General features: G+C 43.1%; 1 protein-coding gene across 4 annotated transcripts in view; it reads left to right on the top strand.

Annotated features, from left to right (window-relative positions):
* CHCHD6 (coiled-coil-helix-coiled-coil-helix domain containing 6) overlaps positions 1-25,962 on the top strand; it is a 169,589-nt gene that overhangs the window by 131,502 nt on the left and 12,125 nt on the right. For 3 of the 4 annotated variants that reach the window (XM_073351350.1, XM_073351351.1, XM_073351349.1), the window contains one exon: positions 4,828-4,853. The exons of the other annotated variant lie outside the window; for it this stretch is intronic. In XM_073351350.1, coding sequence (XP_073207451.1) covers positions 4,828-4,853 — 26 coding nt within the window. The remainder of the gene's footprint in view (positions 1-4,827; positions 4,854-25,962) is intronic. 4 annotated transcript variants of the gene reach the window in all.

Here is a 25,962-nt window from a genome sequence, read left to right as displayed (position 1 = left end):
ATTTCAACCAAAGTTTGGCTGACTAATTAGAAGCAAGAAGTGGGTATGTCCTCTTGTATACAATATTTTGGAAAGGCTTGGACCTCTTCTATCCTAGCAAATTTAAGCTAGATCATTTTTAGGATAAATTCCTAGACAGTAAGTATACAGTGGAATATTCAGAGCTATCATACCTAACAGGACTCCCTAATTCTGTGTTTCTGGGTTTGAATGCATAACTCTCTAGTGATGTAATATACACAAAAATAGGCAGTGTCTTTCTGAGTGAACATAGCATATCTTTGGTGAGGGTTATTGTGTTTAGGAATTTGTTCTTCAGGGCCAAAAGGAATGTAGCAGTGTATTGTAGTGCTGCAATGTTGCATTTTTCATGATTCCATGGCGTCACAGCACTGTGTTGGCATGTTGGACGTGTGGGCGTTTTTATCTAAAAAAATTCTGGGAGACATAAGTGTCGAAGCAGCCGAGAGTAGAAAGAAGTTGATTTCCCAGCTGAAGAGTGGTATTTGTTTGAGACTCAGGATAGACTGAAACAGACCCACAAAAATTGCAATTGATAGCAACTGCAGATTAGTAACACAAGGTCAATGGCCAAATGGCTTTAACCTCCCAAGAAGTTCAAAAACAGCCCTGAAATGTGCAACCTGTTGTCATGGAATGGAGCTTAATTTGGTTATGACTTACGAGGGATGAGGAAACCTGGATATAGCTTTCCATCAGAGCTGTAGAAACTGGAGATCTATTCATGGAGTCCAAGGAACCATTGTGATCGTCTTATCTGATCTTCTGTGTAGCACAGGTCACAGAACTTCCCCAAAATAATTCCTAGAGCAGATCTTTTAGAAAAACATCCAATCTTGATTTTAAAATTGCCAGTGGAGAATCTACCACAACCTTTGGTAATTTGTTCCAGTGGTTAATTACCCTCACTGTTAAAAATGTATGACTTATTTCCCCTTTCAATTTGTCTAGCTTCAACTTCCAGTTATTGGATCATGTTATATCTTTCTCGGCTAGACTGAATAGCCCTTTATAAGTACCTACGTGGGGAGCATATATTTGATAGTCACCTCTTCACCTATCTTTGTTAAACTGAAGAGATTGAGCTCCTTAAGTCTATCACTATTGGGTTCCATGTAGTTTATACCCTGAGACCTGAGAGGTCAGTGCCCAATTGTTCCCTACAACATGAAGTTTGTTCCTTCCTTATATGCACTCCAAAATGCTGTGTCTAGTTTTTATTGTCTTCAGTAGGTGGTCTGAATGGCTCCAGGATTAGTAATCAGATGTAGTCCCTTTCGCCAATTGATTCAGATCCATCCCTGGTTGGTAGTGTTTAAAAGTTGTTACTCTGATGGCTGTTTGCTCTTAGTCCAATGGGAAAGTGTCTGCATCAAACATGACCATTGCAATAAGCATTAATTGCAGCTTTTGCTGGCAGTTACAGAAATGAGGACAGGGACACTGAACCTCCCCCTCCGCACCATGTTGGGAGGTGATGCTTTCAGGTTAGGGCTATGGGACATGGGAGGGGAAGTGTTGGACTACTGCTTTTGTTGTACTCTCTGTGGATAGAGATCTTCTGTCTCCAGGGCTGTTAAATTGGCACCTTTCACCAAATCTAAAATTCGTATGTTTTTGTTCAACTTTGTATAGTGTATATATCTCCAGTAAAGGCAACTTCCACCCCTTTGTGAGACTGTTCTGCCATCTGACCGATCTCCTTGCTAGGAGATATTTCCTAAGACTCCATGTGTATTTTGTGAGTAATGGCACGCCATTACTCCTAACTACACCTTTTCAAACCACCATAAGTAATCTTTCTGCCTCCTTAATGCTTGACACTCTTCAAATAATGATACAAGAAGACCTGACGGAAGCACTATGTTATAGTGGTTAAAGCATGGAACTTGGAGTGAGCTCTGCTACTGACTTACTTTGTCCTTTTGGAAGATACTTAATCTCTCTGTAATGACATCCGTAAAATGAGGTTAATACTTACTCACCTTTGTAAAGTGCTTTAAGATCTTGTTAAAGGGCCTTTATAAATGCAAAGTATTATTAGAATTTATTTGCAAAACTGCTCACATGCTAGGATTTGAACTTGTTACCTTTGCAATATAAGGCAAACACTTAATGCACAGTCTTTAGAGGTAACTCGGTGCCGCAGCATTACATGTATTGAATAGTTTCCAGAGAGAGACTGGCCTACCATTCTGCTGTTCATGTGTCCAGAAATGCAGGAAAAATTCTTTTGACAATGTGTTTAGTCTTTGTCCCTGATAAATGCTGAGTTTGTTCTGTGTAAACGGGCTTTAGGTTCAGCCAGCCTCCTGCTCTGAATTAGACTGATAAGATACGGTGAGGAGAGGTTGAAGATCATGATCTAGCCGGTGGCTCCCTGGGTATGTTAGGGGGAACAGTTTAAAAATAATGCAACCAGAAAACAGTTGTTTTATCTTTAAAATGTTTACTTTATACCCTGTAAAATCTTAGCTCCTCTGCCTCTTTTCTTCAAACTCTCTGCTTGCCCTCTGCCCAGTTATCTTTCTGTCAGGTCCCGTTGCCTCCAACCGTCTGGCTCTGAATTTTACTCCACTCCAATCAGCCTGCACCACTGTCCACAAGGACGGAATTTGCTATTTTTCTGAGTGGATCATCTGCTGGGCCACTTCACCAGATCAAGTAACAGAGAAATAATGTTTACCAGATTCAATCCATCCTGCCAAGCACAGGTCAGTTGTTTCATATTTTTGAAGATTCCTAATTTCCCAGTAGAATAGGCACTCTGGGATCAGGTATCTGGGAACTCTGCAGAACATCTGTACATCTACTGTGATGAATGGTCACTGTATCGTTTACTCACAGGGATTTAATCCCCATCTCTTTTTAAGAGTGAGTTTAGTGCTGGGCAAAGGTAATCCCAGTAGACTGATGTCATCTAACCCCAGAACTGGTAAACCACCCGTTCCAATGGTTCCATCTTCCTCTATGTGCTGCTTTGTATGTGATGTTCTTCAACTCTGACTTAGTTGGATCTCCACTCATGGAAAGAGGAAAGTTGATTCTCCACTGCACATTTGATCCTTGTTGGCAATCTTAGCAGAGAGACTAAGAGGGACAATTAGTTACCTGTGTGCTGGTGATTTTTATTAAGAAGTGGGCGTAAGCCCCAACTATTCACTTCATGGAGGCCACCAATGACCTTAAGTCCATTGAATCTTCCAATCTCCTGTTCAGGGAGTCTGAAATGTGGGTCTAAATGCTCTAGCCTGGGGAAAAAAATAAGCAAGTTGAGCAAAGGCACCTTTAAATGTAATAGACATTAACAGCCTCTGATATTCTTTGCTTCCTTAATTCAAAATAGCCTGTTTGGATAATTTTATAATTCTGCTTTGTTTCCTTCATGGTGTTTCGTTCTCGTGACCTGTAGCTGGCCTCTCTTTCTCTCATAAAAAAAACATGGCTGGCCCAGGTCAGCTGATTTGGAGTTGTGGGGCTCAGGCTCTGGGGCTGAAAAATTGCAGTGTAGACATTCGGGCTCAGGCATTCTGGGACCCTGTGACGGTGGAGGGTCCCAGAATGCCTGAACCTGAATGTCTACATAGCAATTTTTAGCCCCTGAGCCAAGTCAGCTGACCCAGGTAGCCGTTGCTGTGCTGTGGCTCTTTTATCCCTGTGTAGTCAGACCCTAAGAATCTCCTTTAACTAAATTGGTCCTGGGCTTTTGAGTCAGGAGGATCAGAATTCTGTTTCTGCTGTCGCAGTGCACTTTCAAAGAGGAATGGTGTCAGAAGTAGTGACGTTTGTGAAGACCCTAGGTGGTTGGAATAGTGGTGGGTACTGTAGGACAAGAGTGAGATGCATTGGGAGGGCAGAGTTGGAACCTTGAACTGGAATGACCTGAGTACTGTTGAATAGGATTGAGGTGCACTGGAAGAGCAGCGGGTGGTGAGTTTGACTGTGTGTGCCACACTGTTTGGTGTTTGCCTGTATGACAGCATTTCAGTGTTCATGAGCACTAAATTCATCTATACAATGTAAATCGGAAAGCAGGTCAAGGTTGCTGTTGAGCACATGGGGGAGTAATGTCCAAAAAAGCCATATCAATTTCAGTCCTGCCAGCCTGTCCTAAACTCCAGTGTGTCTTTTCTAGGTCATGTTGGCACTACTTTCTGCGGAGGTGGAAAGGTGGTTCAGAAGCCATTTAATGTAAACCTGACACTTCGCACCAGCTTGTTCAGAAATGGGCTGTCTGTTCACACAGAAGCAACAGAAGGGACTTGAGACAGCAGATAGCTTTTAAGCTCCTTGCATAATGCAGTATCAAACCAAAAGGGAGGAGGGGGGAGAGAGATCCCAAGCTGCATGTGTCACCTTTCGTGAAGTGTCCTCATGTACTGCCAAATCTGATGTTTGCTGCAGTAAACCACCATAAAGTCCAGTAAAGCCTCTCTGATCATGTGGGTGTCTCATCAGGTCTCCTGTGCCTGAAGATTACAGCCTGTAGTAAAAGTATAAATAAAAGACAATATTGTGTGCTGTGTGACTACCTACAAAAATGAAACCAAGCTGAACTTGTCTGTTCTCAGTCAAGGAATAGCTGAAACCAAGGTAGTGAGACCATGCAGAGGGTATCATCAGCCCTTCAGACTTTAAAGAGATGTAAATAACCTTGCCTTCTCTTTTCATCTTCCCATTGTGCTGTGAAATGACCTTGATTTTCTGAAGGCTGGACACTGTAAGAGTGACCTATTTTGTGAGAAGTTAACAGCACTACCTGCAAAACCCCTCTCAACTTTTTCTCTCTCTCATTTTTCTTTCTAGGACAAAACAGGAGGTGATATGGATGGGTAAGAGCAATCATCTGAATAGTCTTGCAAGGAAAAGAGAGCTGATGTTTTTAAGGCTACTTTTAGTTTTGCCCGGTGTGGGTTGTCCAGTCAGATATTTCATGCTTGGGAAATGTAAGCACTTGGGACCAGCTGAATCCAGAGCAGCTGCTAATTCTAGCTGGCCTGAGCACCTTTTCCTGCTGATCAGCAGTGTTTGTGGCTAGTTGTCAGATGTCAGTTTCTTGGTAGCTTGTTTTCACTGCTTACTGCGGAGGCAGGACAATGATTGAGGTAGGGGATAGGGGGACTTCATAACCTGCTCATGTAGAGAGTTAAAGGACCAAACTAATAGGAAAGAACATATCTGAGTCAATTTGCTCTTTTACATGGAGAATGCTTTCTGTCGCCTCTGTCAGCTGAGAAGAGGTGTCCAGTAAATACCCTTCAAAGACCTCCCACTAGCAGGTACTCAGTGTAATTGGCAGGATGTAATACATGTGCACTGTGCCTGAAGAGACTTGACTCAGATCTGGATCACAAGGTTAGTCAGTCTAGTCATCTTGGTCCAGTCCCCAATGGATATGAGTCCACTCAGCGCAGTGTGGCATGATTGACAGACCCTCATTCAACAGCAGGATTTAACGGGAGGCTGGGAAGTGTTGTCATTGAAGATGGAGGCAAATCAGCAGAGCGGTGGGTGGGCTCAGGACTAGTATAGCTGTCGGTCAGAATGAGGTGGATCATCTCTGTGAAGTTTTCACAGAGCCTGTCACAGTGCTGATGGGGCTGAAGTCTAACTCCACAAGGAGGAAAACAATTTAAAAATCCCCAGTAGGAAGCAGATTTGCTGACTCAGCTGGTATCCTCTACTGTGGCTTCTTTCAAAGCCTGCAAGATTCTGCTTCCATCTCTGTGGTGGACGTGAATTGTGTTCCCTCTGTGGAACAAGTGCAGCCCCTTCACTGTAGTTTTGTCACCTAGCCCTGGAGCTTGATGCTGTACCTGATTCTATAAGGGAAGCCTGCTCTTCTCAACCATAAATTTGACACTCCCTCTTTGAGCCATCCTGTTGTCTGCTGGTGAATTTGAACAGTGAAATAGTGGGGAGGTGGCTACACTCAATGGACAGTGAAGCAGTGGAGAAAGAGATCATGCAGCACAAATAAATGGGAGAGGTTGCATGCCCCTTCAGAAAAGAGTTAAACATGGCTATTCATGGGACTAGCTCTGCTGTGGCCATGTGTCTCCTTGCGGAAAACTTGTAACTGAATCTCAGACCAACCCAGCCTCTTCCTTCACGACCTGGCAGAGTCTGAGGGTGGTGTGGGATAGACATCTGTACCCTCTGGGGTGGCTGGTACTGGTGAGCTCCAAAGGCGGTGTCCGGTCTTCCCCACCAGAAGGGTGCTGGTTGTGATGTGGCCCCTGAAAGCAGGGGTTTAAAGCAGTAGAAGTAATGGAGGACCTGTGTAGCTTGCACAGGAACACTTCTCCCCCATTCTAAGAAATGCTGTTAGATTAGAATTCAAGCCATGGGTGGTTTATGGACAGGCTATATTGTGTGCGGGGAAACCACTTACCAAATGTAAGATGTACCGACTATGTGCTCTCAAAGGGAAAGTGACCAGGCATTCACCACCATCCCAAGAATTTTGCCATTTAGAGTGTTAAAGACAACTGGAGACACCTCAATCCTGCTTATGCTGCCCCTGCTGTCTCTTGGCACTTCATGTTCCTGATTTACGCATCTCTTTCTAGAGTCCATGCTCAATTTCTTCCCTTCCCTCTGTATCTGCCTGCCCTTGTATTCTACCTGCCTTCTTCCACTCTCTCTGCTCCCTCTCCCTCCCTCTTCTGTCCTGTCCTGTCCTGTCCTCTGCTCTGTTCTTTCTTTGCTTTCCTTTCATTTTTAAATCTGAATTGGAGCTGGCATCAAGATGCCTATTCTTTGTAGCACTCAACTGGCAGTTTGGAAAGAGGAGGCTGCAGTTTCCGCAGGGTGCAAGGCAGAGTTCAGTGCCTATCTTACTTAAAATATACATCTCAACATGGCTGATCAGAGGAGCAGAAAAATCTCTAGGCTTTGAGTATTGGAGGCTCAAAAGAACATAGAGCATGGGTCTGTATTCCTTGTGCCTCCCTTGCAGAACAAGGATTCAAAAAGCTAAAAGGTGAAGTTGCACAGGGGAGAGGAATAGGAATGACTCTCAAAACAATGGTAAGGGAGAGGGAGACCCCTGGGAAAGATGATGGGGGAGGGATGTGTGTGTAATCCTCACACTTTTCTCCTTCTCTCCTCTTCCATTTATACCAGGGATTTCAACTCTGAACAGTTCCCGAGGTGCTTTACATAATTATGCATCAACTTTACACCTTTACAAAATTCTGTTTCCCTTGGCAAGTAAAAGATTAGTAGCTTATCATTCTAATAAAGGAGGGTAAGTAGAGATCTCGATGAATTTCCTTGACGGCTTTGCAGTGCAGCTATATGTACAGGAAACCCTTCTCCCACCACTGAGATGCAGCCACCTGAAGGTTGAAGCAGAGTAGCTATTAAGCAATCCAGCAACTCTGCACAACAGCTTAGGACAGGAAGTGAAGGGTAGTATATTGAGTTGACACTGCAGGAGTAATTTTAGTTAGGCTGAATGTAACTATCCAAATTGCAGTTTGGCAGGACACCATGGTCCTGACTTCTGCAAAATGTGCCATAAGATCATTAATGATCTTGGGGGGTCAGGGACTCTGCTTTATGCCTGCTGTGAATGTTTGTACTTCCAACATCACATTGCCTTTCTAGCACTTGGTTTAATACCGATTCAGAGGGAAGAATGCCACTCTTCACTGTTGCACCCTGGTGGTCTCTCATACTCAAAGTGATCAAGCCTATTCCTGTTTAAGCTGTGATCACCTCAGTTCTCACAAAGTAAATTACAGGAATAGTTGCAGGATCTGTGCCAGCCAATCTCCAAGTGTCATTGGCATGTGAGGTGCCTGCCCAAACAAAGGAGGAGCACCAGATCACTGCCCAGTAGAGAAGGGCAGAATCCTTGCCCAGAGTGGCCCAGTTAAACCAAGCACCAAGGCAGAGAGAAAATGAACTCTCAAACACAATGTAAGGAATATTATATAGAGGGACTCCAGCAAATGCTAAGGCAGAGGGTGCTCGGGGGGTGAGGAGGTCATCCTTCATGAAAACCGCTGCTTAAAAAGTTCCCAAAATAAATGCAAAGATGTGGCTGCTACACATTTTCCACTCGTCTTCCCTCTCTAACACAGTGGAAGAGTCTATGATACCACAGTTTCCTTTGTGATTTGTCAATGCAAAATGATCAGGAGAGCTGAAGTCTGGACTGCGTGGGGAGATGTTGCCTTCTGTTCTGATGCTGGCAGTTTTTGTCGAAGCATCAGGGCCTTGATTGATTAGGTATGTTCAGCTGCTGTTCTACTTAAAATTTGTTTAGTATTTTTAGGAAGTTGTGCAGATGAAGTGGGTCGGGGAGAAGGAGAGGTAAATTCTGTCAAGTGTAGATGAATTGGCATATGCCATGCTGCGAATTCACCCTTTAGTTTCTACAGTATGTTTTTCTCAGTTTTGTAACAAAAAGAATGTTGAGTGGCAGGGGGGAATTTGGTGCTCCTGAAAAGAAGGGTCTGATGGTCCTGGCAAGAGCCAAGCAATATGACAAGCTTCCCCAGCTCTGCTGATGTAGGTCATTCCTGACCTGCAGAACGCCTTGCTATTGGAGCTTTGAGCTCCCTATATAGTTCTCCCAATGTCCCTCTATCCTAATCAGTAGCACCCTCTGCTGTTCCAAACCTGGGTTCTCAACACAGCACTGCTGATTCACTGTGGTCCTGACCTGCTGTAGTCTCTGTTCCACACTTGATCTCTCCCGAACAGTCTGCTAACCATTCCTCGCTTGCTGTGTCTACATTTTTCTTAAAAATTGCACTCTGTTACCAGAGCAGCTTTAGTGCTCAGAATAAGGCTAGACAACAGGATGGTAGAATTGCCTGAGTCCTGTCCACCCCTGTGCTCCCAATGGTGCTGCCACTTGTGTGGAGCAGTGCCAGTGGTGGTGCAGAGATAGGGATTTTTTTATTCATTATTTTTAAATGATGCTAGTGTAGACGTGGTCGCTGTTGGATCATTTTGTGATATGGATAAACCTCCTAAAAGGGTAGAGTAGGGTAAGACATGCCCATGGTCACCTGTCCCCTGTGTACCTGGGCTTTGAGCCAAGGTCTCTAGAGGTTCTTTAAGAGGCTGTTGTGTTCACCCTGCTACTGCATTGCTTGCCAAGTGTGAAAACCTAGGTACTTCACAGAAGCTGTTACTAGTTTGACCTTCATGCATGAAGCAGTTTCTCTTTAAAATGTTTTTTCCCCTTTATCAGTTATTCATTGAAGAGTGTCTTTGCATCTGTAGAATTTTGAAGGGTAGCTATTATTTTACCATTTTAATTTTCCCAGCTGTTCAAATAATAGTTTTAACCTTTCAGTGCCCGGAAAGCAGTGCTTTTCACATCTTTGTTGCTCTGCATTGTAATCGTTCAGCTTTATTTCATAAGTTATGCACAAAAAGGATATTTTCTTTCTCCCCTTCTCTAGAGTGTTGTTCTGTGAGTTTCTCTTCAAGCCTCTGTGACAATGGTGTGGTCTGAAAATAGGGCTGAGTGCTAGGAACTTGAGTTCTAATACCATCTCTGACACTAACTCGCTGTGTGACCTTGACCAATCCCTTATAGCCTGATTTTTCACAGGTGCTGAGTACTTGCAAGTCCGATTGAAACCAGCGTGAGTCATGTGGGTGCTCATCACTTTTGAAAAATCAGGCCACTTGACTCTTTGGATAAGTTTCCCCGTCTGTAGAATGGGAATAATGTCACCAGAAAGTGATTTGAGAAGATAATTAGTTCATATGTGTAAAGTCATATGAAGTGCTCAAATGCAATATTCCCTCTCCAGTCCCCATCTATTACGGCCACCGCACTGACTGCTGAGGACAAGACAGAACTCCCCTGTCAAAGCTGTCCACTAATCCGCCATAGGATGTTGCCAACGGATCCGATGAATTGAGCTGTAGCTCACGAAAGCTTATGCTCTAATAAATTTGTTAGTCTCTAAGGTGCCACAAATACTCCTTTTCTTTTTATGGATACAGACTAACACGGCTGCTACTCTGAAACCTGTCATTCTGAGTTTCTGTTTTCCTTTTAGCTTTTGTAGTAAGCATTGCACCTGTTGTCAGGAGTTTGCCATGGGTGACAGAAGGTGGAATTTGAAAACAAGTGACAATATCAGGGTATTTTGGACCCATTGCTGTATTCTCATTACATTTTTTTCTTTCCTCTCGCATGTTTGAGAAGTTCCAGGAGTGATTTATATTTCATCAAATTGAGCGTGAAATATCTGAATGCAAAACCTATCAATCTGATCCCATCTATCTCTATCCCTTTAATTAGGGAAGCCCTGCTGAAAAATGTACCCATCAGCTACTGAGAGATGGTGTAGTCCTGGACCCTTGACATAAATCTTGAGTTATCCAGTTGCCAAAATGCTGTCAGAACTGACAGATTTTAGAAAAATACACCCACAGGCAGAGTATTATCCATTATTCTAGCACTGAGCAGTGGGCAGTAAGGAAAATCAGTGGAGAATGTGTCTTTATCAACTTTAATTGGCTTTTCCCATTGATAAAAATCAGTGTACCCGGGAAGGGACAGAGCCTATCCGGCAGTTTGATCTTTCTGTCCCAGAGCCAAAGGATTCAGTCTGTCTCCATTGACATGTGACATGGACTAGTCTCAGCACAGATCAGGGCAGTGAAGCAGATTCTACAGCCTACAAAGAGGCTGCCAGGCTACACTCGGTGAGTGACCATGTTTAAACAAGCGTGAAGAATTAATTTTCTCTGTCTGGACGAGAGAAGTTGGATTTCATCTGTGCTCTAGTTGCTGGAAACTTGCTTCAGAGAGAAGCAAACTTAGTTTAACTTTTCTTCAGGCGCTGGTTTATTAAAGCTCCTGGATTATAATTGGACACACCCCAAAATTAAGGATCTGGTGAAGGAAAATTCCAGTATAGGGTAAGATTTCACAGCTTTATAATAGCTACAAGAGAGAACTCTCCTAGGGTCGTTTTGGTTGGAAGTGCTGCTTCTGGGTCATCTAATTCTGCATCCGATAGAAAGGGGTTGTGATATCTGCTTTGGGTCTCTACAGTGAAGGTGATTCTGCAGTCTCTCTCGGCAGCTTGTTCCATTGCCTCAGCTGTTCTTACCACATTTCTCTTGAGTTTTCCTTGTGTGTTGCAGCTTAAGTCGATTGGTACTAGCTTTACAAAAGCTTTTATTAGACTAGATAATACAGTAAAGTTAACCACAAATCCATTACTTGTTTTCTTCATGTTGACTTGTGAATTTAATTGAGCCCTTTATTTATGATCATAAAAATGATAGACCAATTGATAATATCTGTAGCACTTGTCCACCCCTGAAAATCCTTGTGATTTCTCATTGTTTCTTCTGCTTTCTGTTCTGCTGGATGAGCCTCCTGTGTCCTATTGCGTAAATACTGTAAAATACAAGCAGGACTATTCGCAGATAGGTACCAGTTTACTAAATTGATCTACTTTTGCTGCTATTCTAGAAACCAAACCACATCCCACCATGACTTTGAGGGTCCCATGAGCCAAGCTGCAGGAGTCTGACCCTCTTAAATTTATATACAGTGCTGTATACATTACTTCAACACTAATTTTTAAACTGATGCAAATGTCTAATCCAAATTAATGAAAGAATGTTCAGCTCTTTGCATGTTCAAATCCTGTACCATAGGAAATCTCCATTCCCCGGAAATGGATTATTGAGATCTTTTAGTTTGTAATCTTTGAAGCAGGGACTATCATTTTCTATATGTTTGTATGGTGTTCAGCACAAGGGGGCCCTTGATCTGGTTAGCTTCTAGATGCTACTGCAATATAATCATAGAATAATAATGTGACCGGCATATTGTGCAAATTGCTGAATGTATTGGCTTGATGTTTCTGGCACTGTGATCAGCAGTGAAATTGTAACTGCTAGTGTCTTAAGTATAAGTGGGTTTCAGAGTGAACATATGTCTAAAAAGATAAATGAGAGGGTGAGTAGTGAAGGCCGTTCCTTTTCTTTCATATTCAACCTGTCTGTTTGCAGGCCCAACATGAGGTATATTGTCAGAGTTCTTCGAAGCAAAAGGAGGGCAGATACAAAATCCACGTGAATATCCTAAAACTTCAGAATGTGGTTTCTGGCCACATTTCAGTTTGGGTAATTGCATTCTGGTAATCTAAATTGCCTCTGCAGTTTCACCAGAATGCAGTGTTCTTTACTTCCTGCCTTAACCTGTTGTGGTGTTACTGTGTGCTGTCACGTGTCACCCTAAGGATGGCTACATTTCAACAATGGAAGATATTATTTTGGTGTGTATAACTGTAAAGGTGGTAGAGAAATACATAATTATTATGACATATAAATAATTCTAATGGGTGTGTAAAAACTGATGAAGGACCTCGGGATTTGAGTTACTATCATTATCCCAGGTAGTAAGACTCTCCCTTTGTCTGGTGATGCTGTCTGATATCTCCTCGCCTAGAGTAGTTGAAGGTGCCATCAGCTTCCTAGTATGCACATTCTAGGCATTTACGCTTGATCATATGTTGGCAGGCTTTTTGGTGTAAATATGCCAGGGCCCTTGTCAATCATTCTGTGAATGCCTGTCGGTATCTGCTTGGCCAGTTCCCTAGTTAGTTCTGTTTAAAAGAGGGCTGCGTTAATTTTTGCTTCTCTGAAGCCTTTTGCACTCTTTAATTGAGCTCTGTCAGCTGTTGTCTGCACGGCGCTTCAGGATTTTTGTCTTGCCGGGGGCTCTGTGAGTATGTATTGTATTGTATTGTATTGTAGGAATGAGCTCCTTACACTGCAGGTGCTGGAAGAGGAGCAAGCCACATTCAGTGAGAGACAATGTCTCCAGGGGTAATGAAAACAAGATGGCACGGCACTGTGGGAACGGGAGTCAGGATAGCTGCGTTGAGCATCACCTTTTAATAAAACTGCTATTTATAGATCAGCTGAGGCTTTGTAGAGTAGATTGTTAAATTAATATTTACATACTAGCTTCCTTGTTTTTCCCTGAAAATCTCATTTGCATTATTGCTTGGACTGAAATGCAGCTTCCAGTTCTCCAGGCACACACGTGTGCTCAATAAAAGGGCCCACGGTATGAATCTGAAAGCCATTACATCCTGCCTTACAGTACCTCACCTCCTGATGGTATCATTTTCCCTTTTCTTTGTGTGTCATTGCTCTCTGAAGGAACGGCTCACAAAACCGTCTTTGGTTCCCAAACACCCAGGACACTCCTCATGAACTGATCTCACTGGAGAGAGACATAAAGCATTCCTGCATAGTGATTCCTAGTTAATCTCTGCCTCTTGGACAGAGAATTAAATTGTTGATGGATTGTGGATAATTTAGTAACTGATAGACAAATGGGGTGTATGAATGTTGGTAACGTAAACCAGGTGCAAAATCCCCCCCTCCCTATTTGTATCTGTTTGAACATGTTCTATTGTAAATGCTTTTGTTCTTTATACCTTTTTAGCCCCAGTGAACCAGCAACGAGAATAATCACTTCTCACTGAACATAGCATGCTTCACACCTGGATTAGGAGTTTAAAACTCTGTGTGTGTTTCAAGAGGGAAGAGTTTTCTAGCTGTTAGATTCATGGCTCTGCCTCTCATTAGATATCGTGAGCAAGACATGAAACTTCTCTGTTTTCCCATATCTAGATGGGTAGATATTACTTACTTGGTAGGCCTACTGAGATTGACTGGATGTCTGGAAAGTGCTTTGAGTTTGTCATAAATATAAAGGGAAGGGTAAACACCTTTAAATCCCTCCTGGCCAGAGGAAAAATCCTTTCACCTGTGAAGAGTTAAGAAGCTAAGATAACCTTGCTGGCACCTGACCAATATGACCAATGAGGAGACAAGATACTTTCAAAGCTGGAAAGGGGGGAAACAAAGGGTTCTCTCTGGCTGTGTGATGCTTTTGCTGGGACCAGAGCAGGAATGCAGGTCAGAACTCCTGTAAAGAGTTACCTTCGAGACTAACAAATTTATTTGAGCATAAGCTTTCATGAGCTACAGCATCCGATGAAGTGAGCTGTAGCTCACGAAAGCTTATGCTCAAATAAATTTGTTAGTCTCTAAGGTGCCACAAGTACTCCTTTTCTTTTTGGGAATACAGACGAACACGGCTGCTACTCTGAAACCTGTAAAGAGTTAGTAAGCAATCTAGTTAGATATGCATTAGATTCTGTTTTGTTTAAATGGCTGATAAAATAAGTTGTGCTGAATGGAATGTATATTCCTGTTTTTGTGCCTTTGTAATTTAAGGTTTTGCCTTGGGGGATTCCCAATGTTTTGAATCTGATTACCCTGTAAGGTATTTACCATCCTGATTTTACAGAGGTGATTCTTTTACTTTTTCTTTAATTAAAATTCTTCTTTTAAGAACCTGATTGCTTTTTTCATTGTTCTTAAGATCCAAGGGTTTGGGTCTGTGTTCACCTATGCAAATTGGTGAGGATTTTTATCAAGTCTTCCCCAGGAAAGAGGGTGTAGTGCTTGGGGGGATATTTTTGGGGAGAAACATTTCCAAGTGAGCACTTCCCCTGTTCTTTGTGTAACACTTCAATGGTGGCAGCGTTTAACCTAAGCTGGTAAGAATAAGCTTAGGGGGTCTTTCATGCAGGTCCCCACATCTGTACCCTAGAGTTGAGAGTGGGGAAGGAACCTTGACAGAGTTCCTTAGATGAAAAGCATTATTGAAGCGTAAGATATTTACATTATCTTTTCATAAAACTGATCAGGGTTCAGATTCACCTCTGTATGTCTTGTCATCTTACCTCAAAGCCATTTAGACATTTCGACTGCACAGACACTGAAAAATTTACACACAGCCCCCAAAAGGTACTAACAGCAAAGGCTGAGGGGTAGGCAGGGCTCAGATGGTTTTACCACCATGTCTTCTAACCTTAAAGCAGGGTTAGGTGACATAGTGATAGAAATACCTGAGACCTGACTGACTACAGTCTCTGCTATTAGTGGAGCTGCACTGGTGGTGTATGTTCTCGCTGTGTGTGTGGTTAGGAACTGTCGCTGTCCCTCAGTCACTCAACTGACAAAGATATATGACATGGAGAAGGAGGAGAGATCCACTCAATTGTGAAGCTCCCTTGGTGTGGTGCTTTGTGGCTGGCTTCAGATAATGTCTTTTTACCAGTGGCTAGGGCAGGACCATACAACTTCCTGCCATCATCTTTGCAAGAGTATAGGAGGCTCCCGTGCGAATTCAGTTGACTTCAGTTCAGGGGGCAATGCAGTTGAAATAGAAGGGGCTGGAATAAGTGGTGGATGCAGCCTCTTTCTGAAAGAATGGAAGGTCCCCACAGCAATAAAGCGCTGCCATGATCCATCACTGAGTTGTTTTTTTGACGGCTGTTCTCTTAGTCAGGCACTGGGTCTCTCACTTTGCTGATGGGTCGTTGATTAACCCAAGTTGCATGCTGCCAAAAGCCTGTGTGTGTGTGTGTGTCCATGCAGATTCCTGTGTCAAGCACAGTCATGGTAGTTCTTTTTCACTTTGCTTTTCCTGTCTCTTAAGCTGAATTGTGTGGGGAGGGTGAGCATGATGCAAGGTGCGTAATAAATTGATGGACAGAAGTATTGGAGAGGTTAATGAGAGGAGGAGGTCTTGAGATGCCCAGGAAGTGCAGCGGTTGAGGCATAAATGTGTAGTGTCACATCTGCTTTTTACCTTCAAGACAAAACTTTCATCATGAAGTTCAGATATTAGAAAGAGGAGGACGCTGCTTGATGGGTGATTTCACTCTCCTCTCCCACATTTGTGAGAGAGGAGTGTATAAATTATGTACTGATGAGGAAGGATTGTCTTGTGGGTAAGGCACAAGCTTGGGTATCAGGAGACATAGGGTCTATTCCTGGCTTTGACACCAATTCATTATGTGACCCTAGGCGAGTCAGTTGCCTCTCTGTGCCTCAGTTTCCCCTTATGTAAAAATAGATACATTGCTCTCTCCTGTCTGTTTCTCTCTTGGTATCTTTAACATACCTATCACTGTGGTGTCTAGGCACTGAAACTTCACAATGGGATTATGATTATAATTAATTAAAGTTCATAAAGGCTTATAAGATCCTTGGAAATTAGGCATGAGGGAAGGGCATTGTATTAGCATGAATACTGTTAACTGAACATACTGGACCTTTTGCAGGCTATCCTGTGCCACCAGGAAAAAACATAGCCCTTAGAAATATTTATAAGCACCTCTCCATGTGGTTGGGGCAGCTCCTGGAGCCCTGGTCTATACTCCACTTCTGAATAGATTTCCCTAGAGGATGGTATTTTAAGGGTTAACTTGGACCATAAGAGGAGGAGCAGGACAACCAGCTAAATGATACAGCTTGCTGCAACTTGGTTTGCAGCGAGAGCTTGAGGTGGGAGGAGAGGACGCTATAGCCAAAACCCAGGAAGGATGGATACTGGTTCCTTGTATATTCTGAGTCAAATGGGTGTACCCACGATCTTTGCTCCATCCTATCTATCACTTTAACTTTCACACTGACCTGAAGATTGTGTCTGAGCTTGGTGTTCTGAGCTCCACCAGTTTTTTCTGTAACACATTGATATTCAGGAGGGAAGGGAAAGTGGATTTCTACAAAATTTCAAGGTCACCTCCTTGAGAGCTGATAGCATTAACACATCACATCCATAGATGCACAGGTACTGAGGGTCAGTTGCTGTTACTCACGAACGCACTCAGATTCTGAGTGACACGCACAGAGTCTTGGAATACATGCTCGTCCTGCCACAGGGAGACAAGCACACCTCTGTTTTGCCAACTCTTGCAATATTTCACAGTTTTCCTATTGCCCCAGCTTCTGGAGTCATGTGAATACATGAGTCTCAGAGAAAATCTTGAGAATATGACATGAGTCCACCCCAAAGATTCAAAAACCAGAATGCAAATGAAAAGAATACCAAATGTATTTAAAAGAAAAAATCTTATGATTTGAGTGGGATGGAGGGCTGACTCATAATTTTTTTTAATGCTTGGGGTGAGCAATACAGCGCACACTGGATGGGGGTATGCATGTAGACCACATACACACAGAGCACTGATGTCAACTGCAAACATTCAAAAATCATGGGTCAGTTGCAAAAACTCATGAGAACACCAGATTTTAAAATCTCATTTGCATTCCTGTTTTGGACCCGTTAAGGGGCCACATTTTTTCTTTGCAGCCATTGAGGATCAAATCCTCTTTTATGTGGAAGTGAAAATTGAGATTCTCATGTAATAAAGCCCCGGGTGCTGGAGTAATGTTGAGAAGAATCCCTAAAACACCAAATATCATGAAACTTGGGATAAAATCAGAAGAACTGGCAACACTGCTCATCCACACTTGTAGTTATGCACATTCACACAGAGATGAACGTTCATACTCAGGCCCCTCAATAGACCTTCAGAGATGCACAGCTGGATTCACAGGTCCATGTGCACACCTCGCAATAATCCAACAGAGAGGCACAGCCAAACTCATGGGTGAGCATCCACGTTCATTCACACAGGTTTCTCGGTGCAACACAGAGGCACACGTACCTTCAATCCCCGATGGTACACACTCTCACCCCTCCATTGCCCATGCAGAGGCATATGTGCAGTCAGACTCCCACAACACAAAGGTTTCCAGTAAAGCTGAAACTCGACAGCATTGTTTTCCCAATCACTGGCAAACGCACAGTGTCATTGTGTTGTCCTGAAAGCCGTAGTGCTTTATTTTTTGCAGGCTGAATGGCAGCAGTGGGTAATAATAACCCAAGATTTAAAAAGCCAACATTATAGGGGCATTTACAACCCACCGAGAGAGTGAAATCTCAGCGAGGCTAAGCTCTGTCTCTAGTGATCCTTCATTTTTCCTGCTTGATAAGGAAATGATGGGCAGCTCTAGAGAAATGGCCACCGCAGCGCACATGAAAGGGGGGCAGATTGTCTGTTCAAACACTGCAGTAAGTGGAGTGGGACAAATGGAATAGCTCTCTGCAATTAAACGACCCGCTTGTCCTCTTTGTGCTGCATGGGCTGGCTTTGGGTTTTTGTTTTTTTTTTCATTATTATTTTATCTGCAGACAGATGGAAAGCAGAGATTGGCTGGTTTCAGTGCAGCCACCTTCAGTCTCCATAATTTTGTGCCTCATGCTGAGAACCCCTGGTCATGGCTGTCCTTGCCTGGCCAAGGAGATCACCAGTGAAAACCATTTGTGTACCCACCCACCCAAATATATGGAAGGAATGTAGCTCTTGCTGTATTAAAACACCAAATTGACACTTAATGTGGCTTGGTTCCTGCTTTTCGCACAGGATCTCCTGGTCCATGTACAGAAGCAGTCACAAGTACCACAGTGAACTTAAACACTATGGCACAGGAAGTGTTTTCTTAGGGCTTGGCTACACTTACATTTTATAGCGCTCTAACTTACTGGCTCAGGGGTGTGAAAAATCACCCCCCTGAGCGCAGCAAGTCAGAGCGTTTTAAAGCGCTAGTGTAAACAGGCTCCGAGTGCTGGAAGCTAATCCTCTCGTGGAGGTGGATTACCAGGAGCTTTGGGAGAGCTCTTCCCAGCGCTCGCGCGCGACCACACTTCGTACTTCAAAGTGCTGCTGCAGGAGTGCTCCCGCGACAGCGCTTTGAAGTTTCCGGTGTAGCCATGCCCTTAGTGTATTTCATAGTGGTACCAGTTGTACAGCAAAGGCCAGCACCTTACTTAATTCAGATCCCAAGTTACCTCTGTCCCCATTGACTCCTGAGTTACCACAATATCAAAACCTGTGTGGAAACTTCTTTGCAAACTTTATCCATTTTAAAGGAAAACTCCCAGATTTTTAAAGGAAAAATCCCAGAAGTCTGATCATTCATGACAAGAGAAAATCACTCACATTTGGAAATGTCTTAAATATAGTAAAATCAAATGGAAAACTGCCATCTTGATGGTGTGATGCACAGTAGGATTGAAGGAATCCAGATGAGACGAATGGGAAAGCTCAGGCTTTCAATACTATGAGTTAAATATTAAAAATGTCTCTGTTTTAAGTTAAAAATAATTAATTTTGCTTTATTCAGTAGTGGCTTGGTATATTTTAAAACCATATAGCTTTCTAAACTTTTTGAAAGTCCTAGCTTTTCCATGAATTCATGTGGCAGCTGCATTTCCTAGACTAAACAGGAAGTGTCTGTATGGCTGTTTCCACTCGGACACCATTCATAATTATGGCAATAGTGAAATATTGATAGCTATTCTAAACACTGTTTTGAAAAAAATCATGAGGGAGGCAGTATGATGGTTTCAGTAAGAATTGGGGCCTAGGACTCCAGTGTGGTGTTCCTACCTCTGGGACGGAGTGTGATGTACTGGTTAGAGCAGGGAGCCAGAGTCCCAGGGGTTCTGTTCTAGGCTTTGCCTCTGACTCATTATATTTCCAGGGACAAATTACTTAATCTGTCCCTGCCTCTATTTCCTCATCTGTAATGTAGGGTTATTACTAGATCTGGGTGAAATTTTTTGATGAATAATTTCACTGAGAAATGCATTTTTTCAGCTCACCAAAGCTATTCGTGAATTTGGGTCAAATTTGATGAATAGTGTAGTCTGAAAAAAAAATTGGGATTTTTTTTCTAAGTCAGAACAAACCATTTTGACACTCTTGAAATTAAATTATTAATTTTGACCATTCTGAAATGAAACATTTCAACCTTTTGCTTCAAAACTGTGTTTTGTTTAGAATTTAGCTAATTAAAAAAATTAAAGTTTAAAAAAAAACAACAAAAAAAAACCAGAAAACAAACCCAGCCCCTCACCCAAAATGAAACAAAAAACTGGGTCAAACAAAACATTTTGTTGGAAAATTAAATTTTTGTGGGTTTTTGTTGTTGTAAATAAAAAGTTCAGTTTGAGTTCAAACAGAACTGATTTTTAATTTTTTTTTGCAGCCCCTGAACTGAAAAGTCAGTTTGCTCTGTTTTCATTATAGCACATATCTCAGGCTTTTATGAGCCTCAATTAATATTTGTATGTTCTTTGAGATCCTCTTCTGAAAGGCTCTACAGGAAAGCAAAATATTTTGGATGGTTTGTTTTGCCTGGAGGAAATTGGCCAGTTCATGAAAGGCAAGTGGGGATATGTACAGTCTGCCCAAACACAAAAGGTGTGTAAATCTTGATTGTGTACCTCTCTTCCCTGTCTCCTCTCTGTTGTGTTGTTTGTCTTGGATTATAAGACGTTCAGGTGACTGTGTGTTCCTATGTATTTGTACAAGCCCATAGCCTCAATCCTTGTGCTATCATGATGCAAATATTAAATAATTTGTTTAAATGTTTAGGCCTTGTGGAAAGAGGATAAGTAGGTGTTAGTGCTACAGGTAAAGAATGGTTAGGAAGGGGTGAGGAAAGGATTCAACTGAAGCATAAAGCCTGTTCTTTGCCAGAGCCTTTACATCAGAAGCATTGATGTATTCCCAGTTGACAGTTCCCTCATCCCCTCCTCTCTCTCACTTCCCCCTCGGGGGCTCCTGTTTCGGGATGACTTGGTTCCAAACAGACAGTACTTTTCTGCAGATAAAAGGACACCCAAGCAGCTGTGCTGGTATCTATCACAAACAGACACGCTCCACAGTGAGGGAAATTACAAGACGCGACCAGCACCATTAGTCAAAAATTAAAATACCCTCGGCCTGAGCTGTGTCCACAAGACACTCGCGTAGTATATTTATAAAGTGTTGCTTTCTTTTCCAGTCTCTTACGCATTTTAAACTGTTCTAATTAAACATCCCACCTCGGGTCCTGTTTGTAAAAGATGGTTTTAAATGGCAGCAGGTCTCCATTCTATGTATCTGGGGTTAGAAGTTTACAGCGATGGAAAGGGGAGATGATAATTTAGGCAGCCCGAGTGTCTTATCCCAGCTGCCTCCATCTCATTAACCAGGAAGTGTCACATTCCAACCTGAGGAAGAGAGAGGATGTGGAGAAATACTGCTTTTTTAATGGATTTTAATCTTGGAAATGGGCTTGGATCTGACTTGGATAGGAGGAGGCAATAGGTGGAGAAACATCCTTGTTTCTCAGGGTCGTTGCTGCTCTCCCTTCACTTGTTAGTGCTGCATTCAGAGTTGTAGCATAATGTATGTGATTATGTTTAATGGCATTGGGTGTTTTGGATAAAAATGGTCAGCTATACAAAACCATTTTGCTGCCGTGTCAAGGAGTAATGACAACTGTGTGTGTGGCCTAGTGTCTGCGTGTATCTGAGCTGGTGGTTGGTCAAGTCTACCATTGGTTCGTGGCTGGGCATCTGCATGTGGGTGCATGGCCAGGCACCTTTCCATTTTTAATCCATTTGTTAGCTTTCCTGTACTATTCAGGCTTTTGTGTTATGCCCATCAGTGATCCAGTGGATCATGCATTTCCTGCCATGGGTGCTAGGTCTTCATTATGTGCCAGTTGAGAAACCCAGGTTGCCGTGTTTCCTGGCTCCTTGACACAGTAGAAAGGCGGGATCCGCCAGCAAATGTAAGGAAGTGAAACGATTGAATGCTGGAGCCTCCACCGATGAGGTGTGGGTTCGGAAGTAGACAGTTTAATTTTCAGCTGCAGCCTAGTTTGTCAGTTTGTTCACATCAGAAAACATGAGAAATGCCTGTTACATTCCTGTGCTTGGCTGTTGCAGCTCTGCAGAGGCACATCAATCAGGGGTTTAGTGTGGACGAGACCATAAGACTACTCTTCCCCTTGTGCTCTAATCAGGTCTCTAGGCACTGTTGGATACCACAGGAGTTGAATGTGGTATAAATGCCTAGGTAGCTTTATAGATAAGTTTCCAGTGTTGAAGTGCTGCAGCACTGATCTGAAGGAGTCAGTCCTGCTTGGAGGGCATTTCATCTCCAGCTCTTATGGTTGTGCATTTCAGTTAATCTCTGTGTAAAATATCTTTCTGATTCACCCTTGGATTATTTATTCTGACGCCAAACAGTCATTGGTAGGTGTTTTATAAAAGCAGGTAGGGAAGGTTATACTCCTTACTTACTTGCAAATAGGCATTGTGAATGCAGCCTTGCCTCTGCCCCACTCTCTGCTTGCACCCTTCCTCTCTGCAAGGGGAAGAGAAATCGACATTAACACCCGTAAGCATGAGATGAATACAGCTATCATACAAATAAAATTACTGGCTGCCGAATGGCAACAGTTTAATGAAAATGGGAACTGTTAAACAAATAAAGCCAGTTGAGCTCATAATAGTTCTGGGTGGAATTTCACTATATCACTGAGCAGAAATAGAATTAGGCACAGAAGAGGGATATCTAGGGAAGTCATTCTGGCCCGCATGTGTGCGCTCAATATATGAGGCTGGACTAGAGAGGAGTTAGCCTTACGCAAGGTGTAAAAATGTTATCCCAGAGCTGAAGTGGAAATCGAAATACACAGTACTTTGCGGGAGTCTTTTAAAAGCAAGGCAGAGGGGCGCTGGCTAGCACAGCAAATTAATGCATTAGCTTTTCCTTTCTGAAGCCTGAGTTCAAATCTTGCTGTGAAAATAAATCCCAAGAGAATTTAGTGGTAAGAATTTGTACTTCTCAAGCAACTTCCAGTGTCAAATAATTAATGCACTGGGACCCTTGCAAGACCACTGTGTGGTGGGTAAGTAGCAGTATTCCTGTTTTACAGAAGGGGGAACTGAGGCAGAGAGTGACTTACCTAGAGTCATTCAGTGAAGTTTGTAGGAGAGCTGGGAATAGAACCCAGGAATTCTGAATCGTACACATACTCTCTCACCTCTAAACACCCTTACTTCCTATTAATCAAAGAACCACTGCATAGTACTTTCAGCCTCTGCTAAGGAGAGTCTTGGAGTGGGATGTAGTAGGTGATACTGCAGGACAGAACGGGACTGAGACATGGTGCCAGAGTTGTGTGGTGGTGAAGCTTACATAAAAACTGCTGACATTGTACATGGGTCTGGGTGTTGCAAACTTGTCTCTACTTTCATGAGCACTGAAATTCACAAGATAAACGTGATATTTTGAAAAGGGAAGAAGGAGGCATTGATTTAATAATGTGTCTAGTGATTAGATGTGGAACAGTGCCACAAGGGCGGTGAAAAGAATAGGAACTGGAGGGAAGAATGGCTTCTGAGCAGACTTGGTGGGCTTGGTTTCAGATTAATATGGATTCCCAGTGACATCAAAGTTGGACAGCATCAGAACTGCCTGGTTCACTAATGCACTATGGAATTTAATTCTGTGGGAAGTCTAGTGAGTGAACTGAGCTGAGAGTTTGAATGATCAATGGAAGGGGGATGAAGAATCTAAAATTCTTGTGTCTGGCTAGAGTGTGTTCATTTGACTTTAATTATAACTCAGTCAAATGGCATTTAATGAGGCAGGAAAAAAATTATTTAAAGGAGCCTTTTCTCAGATATCAGTGATTCTGAATATGAAAAAGCATGGGTGGGCAAATTTTTTGGCCCAAGGACCACATCTGGGAATAGAAATTGTACGGCGGGCCACAAATGCTCACAAAATTGGGGTTGGGCTGTGTGGGGGGGTGAAGGCTCTGGTTGGGAGTGTGCACTCCAGTGTGGGGCCAGAAATGAGGAGTTCAGGGTGCAGGAGGGGGCTCCAGGCTGGGCGGGGGAGTAGGGTGCGGGGGGGGGGCAAGGGGAGGGCTCCGGCTAGGGTGTGCGGGCTCCGGGGTGGGACTGGGAATGAGGAGTTTGGGGTGTAGGAGGGGGCTCTGGGCTGGGACCAAGGGGTTCAGAGGACAGGAGGGGGATCAGGGCTGGGGCAGGGAGTTGGGGTGCAGGCTCTGGGGTGGGGCTGGGGATGAGGGGTTTGGGGTACAGGAGGGTGCTCCGGGCTGGGATCGAGGGGTTTGGCGGGCAGGAGGGTGATCAGGGCTGAGGCAGGGGGTTGGGGTGTGGGGAGAGGCTCAGGAGTGCAAGCTCCGAGTGGCGCTTACTTCAAGTGGCTCCTGGAAGCAGCAGCATGTCCCTTCTCTGGCTCCTACGTGGAGGCATGGCCAGGCAGCTAAGCGCACTGCCCCTGTCCTCAGGCATCGCCCCTGCAGCTCCCATTGGAGCATCGCAGGGGGCTATTGGAGCACGTAGGAGCCGGGGGGGGGGGGGCATTCCACGGCTTCCGGGCCATAGTTTGCCCACCCCTGTGATAAAGTAATCCCGACATAGAATCTGTAATGAATTATTTTTGGAATATTGGATATATATACACACTCATGAATCTGAAATCCTGAGGGGTCTAAGGGTAAACTGATCCCAAAATGAATTTCTGCATATCTGACTTTTATCTCTCCTCTGTTTCTTTCCTGTAGTCTTGCCCATTTATGTTTTTTGCGGGGATGAAGTAGATTTATTAAGTAACAGAGTGACATTCTGAATTCAGATGTCCAAACTACAGGCTTCAAAGCCAATACTCTTTCGATATCTTGGTGTCAATCTCTCTCCTCCTACTTCCTTTCCCCAGAAGTTTGCAGAAGTCATTGCCCTGGTTTGGTTTTAATTCTTGAAGAGATGCAGTTTACTGGTGTCTTGTTTTATACTGTCTTGTATCATGTGCTTTGTACTTCTCTAATCCCTTTAGTTCAAGAGATTTGAACTACATTCCAAATATTTACTTCAATCTCTCAATCCACTGTGATTTGTAGTTTTGTTTGTAGCCGTGTTTGTCCCAGAATATGAGACAATGAGTGAGGTAATATACTGTATTGGACCAACTTATGTTGGAGAAAGAGACAAGCTTTTGAGCTACACTGAGCTCTTTTTCAGCTCTGGGAAGGTAAGCAGAATGTCACAGCTAAATACAAGGTGAAACAAATTAAGCATAAGCAGTTAACACATGTTGCAAGAAACCATTCAAGATGAAGTGGGCAATTAATACCTCTGCAGGTATAGGACAAAGGAGAGTAAGTGTTTCAGAGTAACAGCCGTGTTAGTCTGTATTCGCAAAAAGAAAAGGAGTACTTGTGGCACCTTAGAGACTAACCAATTTATTTGAGCATAAGCTTTCGTGAGCTACAGCTCATTTCATCAGATGCATACTGTGGAAAGTATAGAAGATCTTTTTATACACACAAAGCATGAAAAAATGGGTGTTTACCACTACAAAAGGTTTTCTCTCCCCCCACCCCACTCTCCTGCTGGTAATAGCTTATCTAAAGTGATCACTCTCCTGACAATTTGTGTATGATAATCAAGTTGGGCCGTTTCCAGCACAAATCCAGGTTTTCTTCCCCCCCCCCTCCCCACAGACCCACTCTCCTGTTGGCAATAGCTTATCTAAAAAAGAAAAGGAGTACTTGTGGCACCTTAGAGACTAACCAATTTATTTGAGCATAAGCTTTCGTGAGCTACAGCTCACTTCATCGGATGCATCCGATGAAGTGAGCTGTAGCTCACGAAAGCTTATGCTCAAATAAATTGGTTAGTCTCTAAGGTGCCACAAGTACTCCTTTTCTTTTTGCGAATACAGACTAACACGGCTGTTACTCTGAAGCTTATCTAAAGTGATCACTCTCCTTACAATGTGTATGATAATCAAGGTGGGCCATTTCCAGCACAAATCCAGAGTTTAACAAGAATGTCTGAGGGGGAGGGGTGGGTAGGAAAAAACAAGGGGAAATAGGTTACTTTGCATAATGACTTAACCACTCCCAGTCTCTATTCAAGCCTAAGTTAATTGTATCCAATTTGCAAATGAATTCCAATTCAACCGTCTCTCGTCTCTCACTGGAGTCTGGTTTTGAAGTTTTTTTGTTGTAATATCGCAACTTTCATGTCTGTAATCGCATGACCAGAGAGATTGAAGTGTTCTCCGAGTGGTTTATGAATGTTATAATTCTTGACATCTGATTTGTGTCCATTTGTTCTTTTAAGTAGAGACTGTCCAGTTTGACCAATGTACATGGCAGAGGGGCATTGCTGGCACATGATGGCAT

This window comes from Lepidochelys kempii, chromosome 7 (assembly GCF_965140265.1).
Source record: "Lepidochelys kempii isolate rLepKem1 chromosome 7, rLepKem1.hap2, whole genome shotgun sequence".
NCBI lineage: Eukaryota > Metazoa > Chordata > Testudines > Cheloniidae > Lepidochelys > Lepidochelys kempii.
Note: the sequence above shows the minus strand (reverse complement) of the source record. Positions and strands in the feature narration are given on the sequence as shown.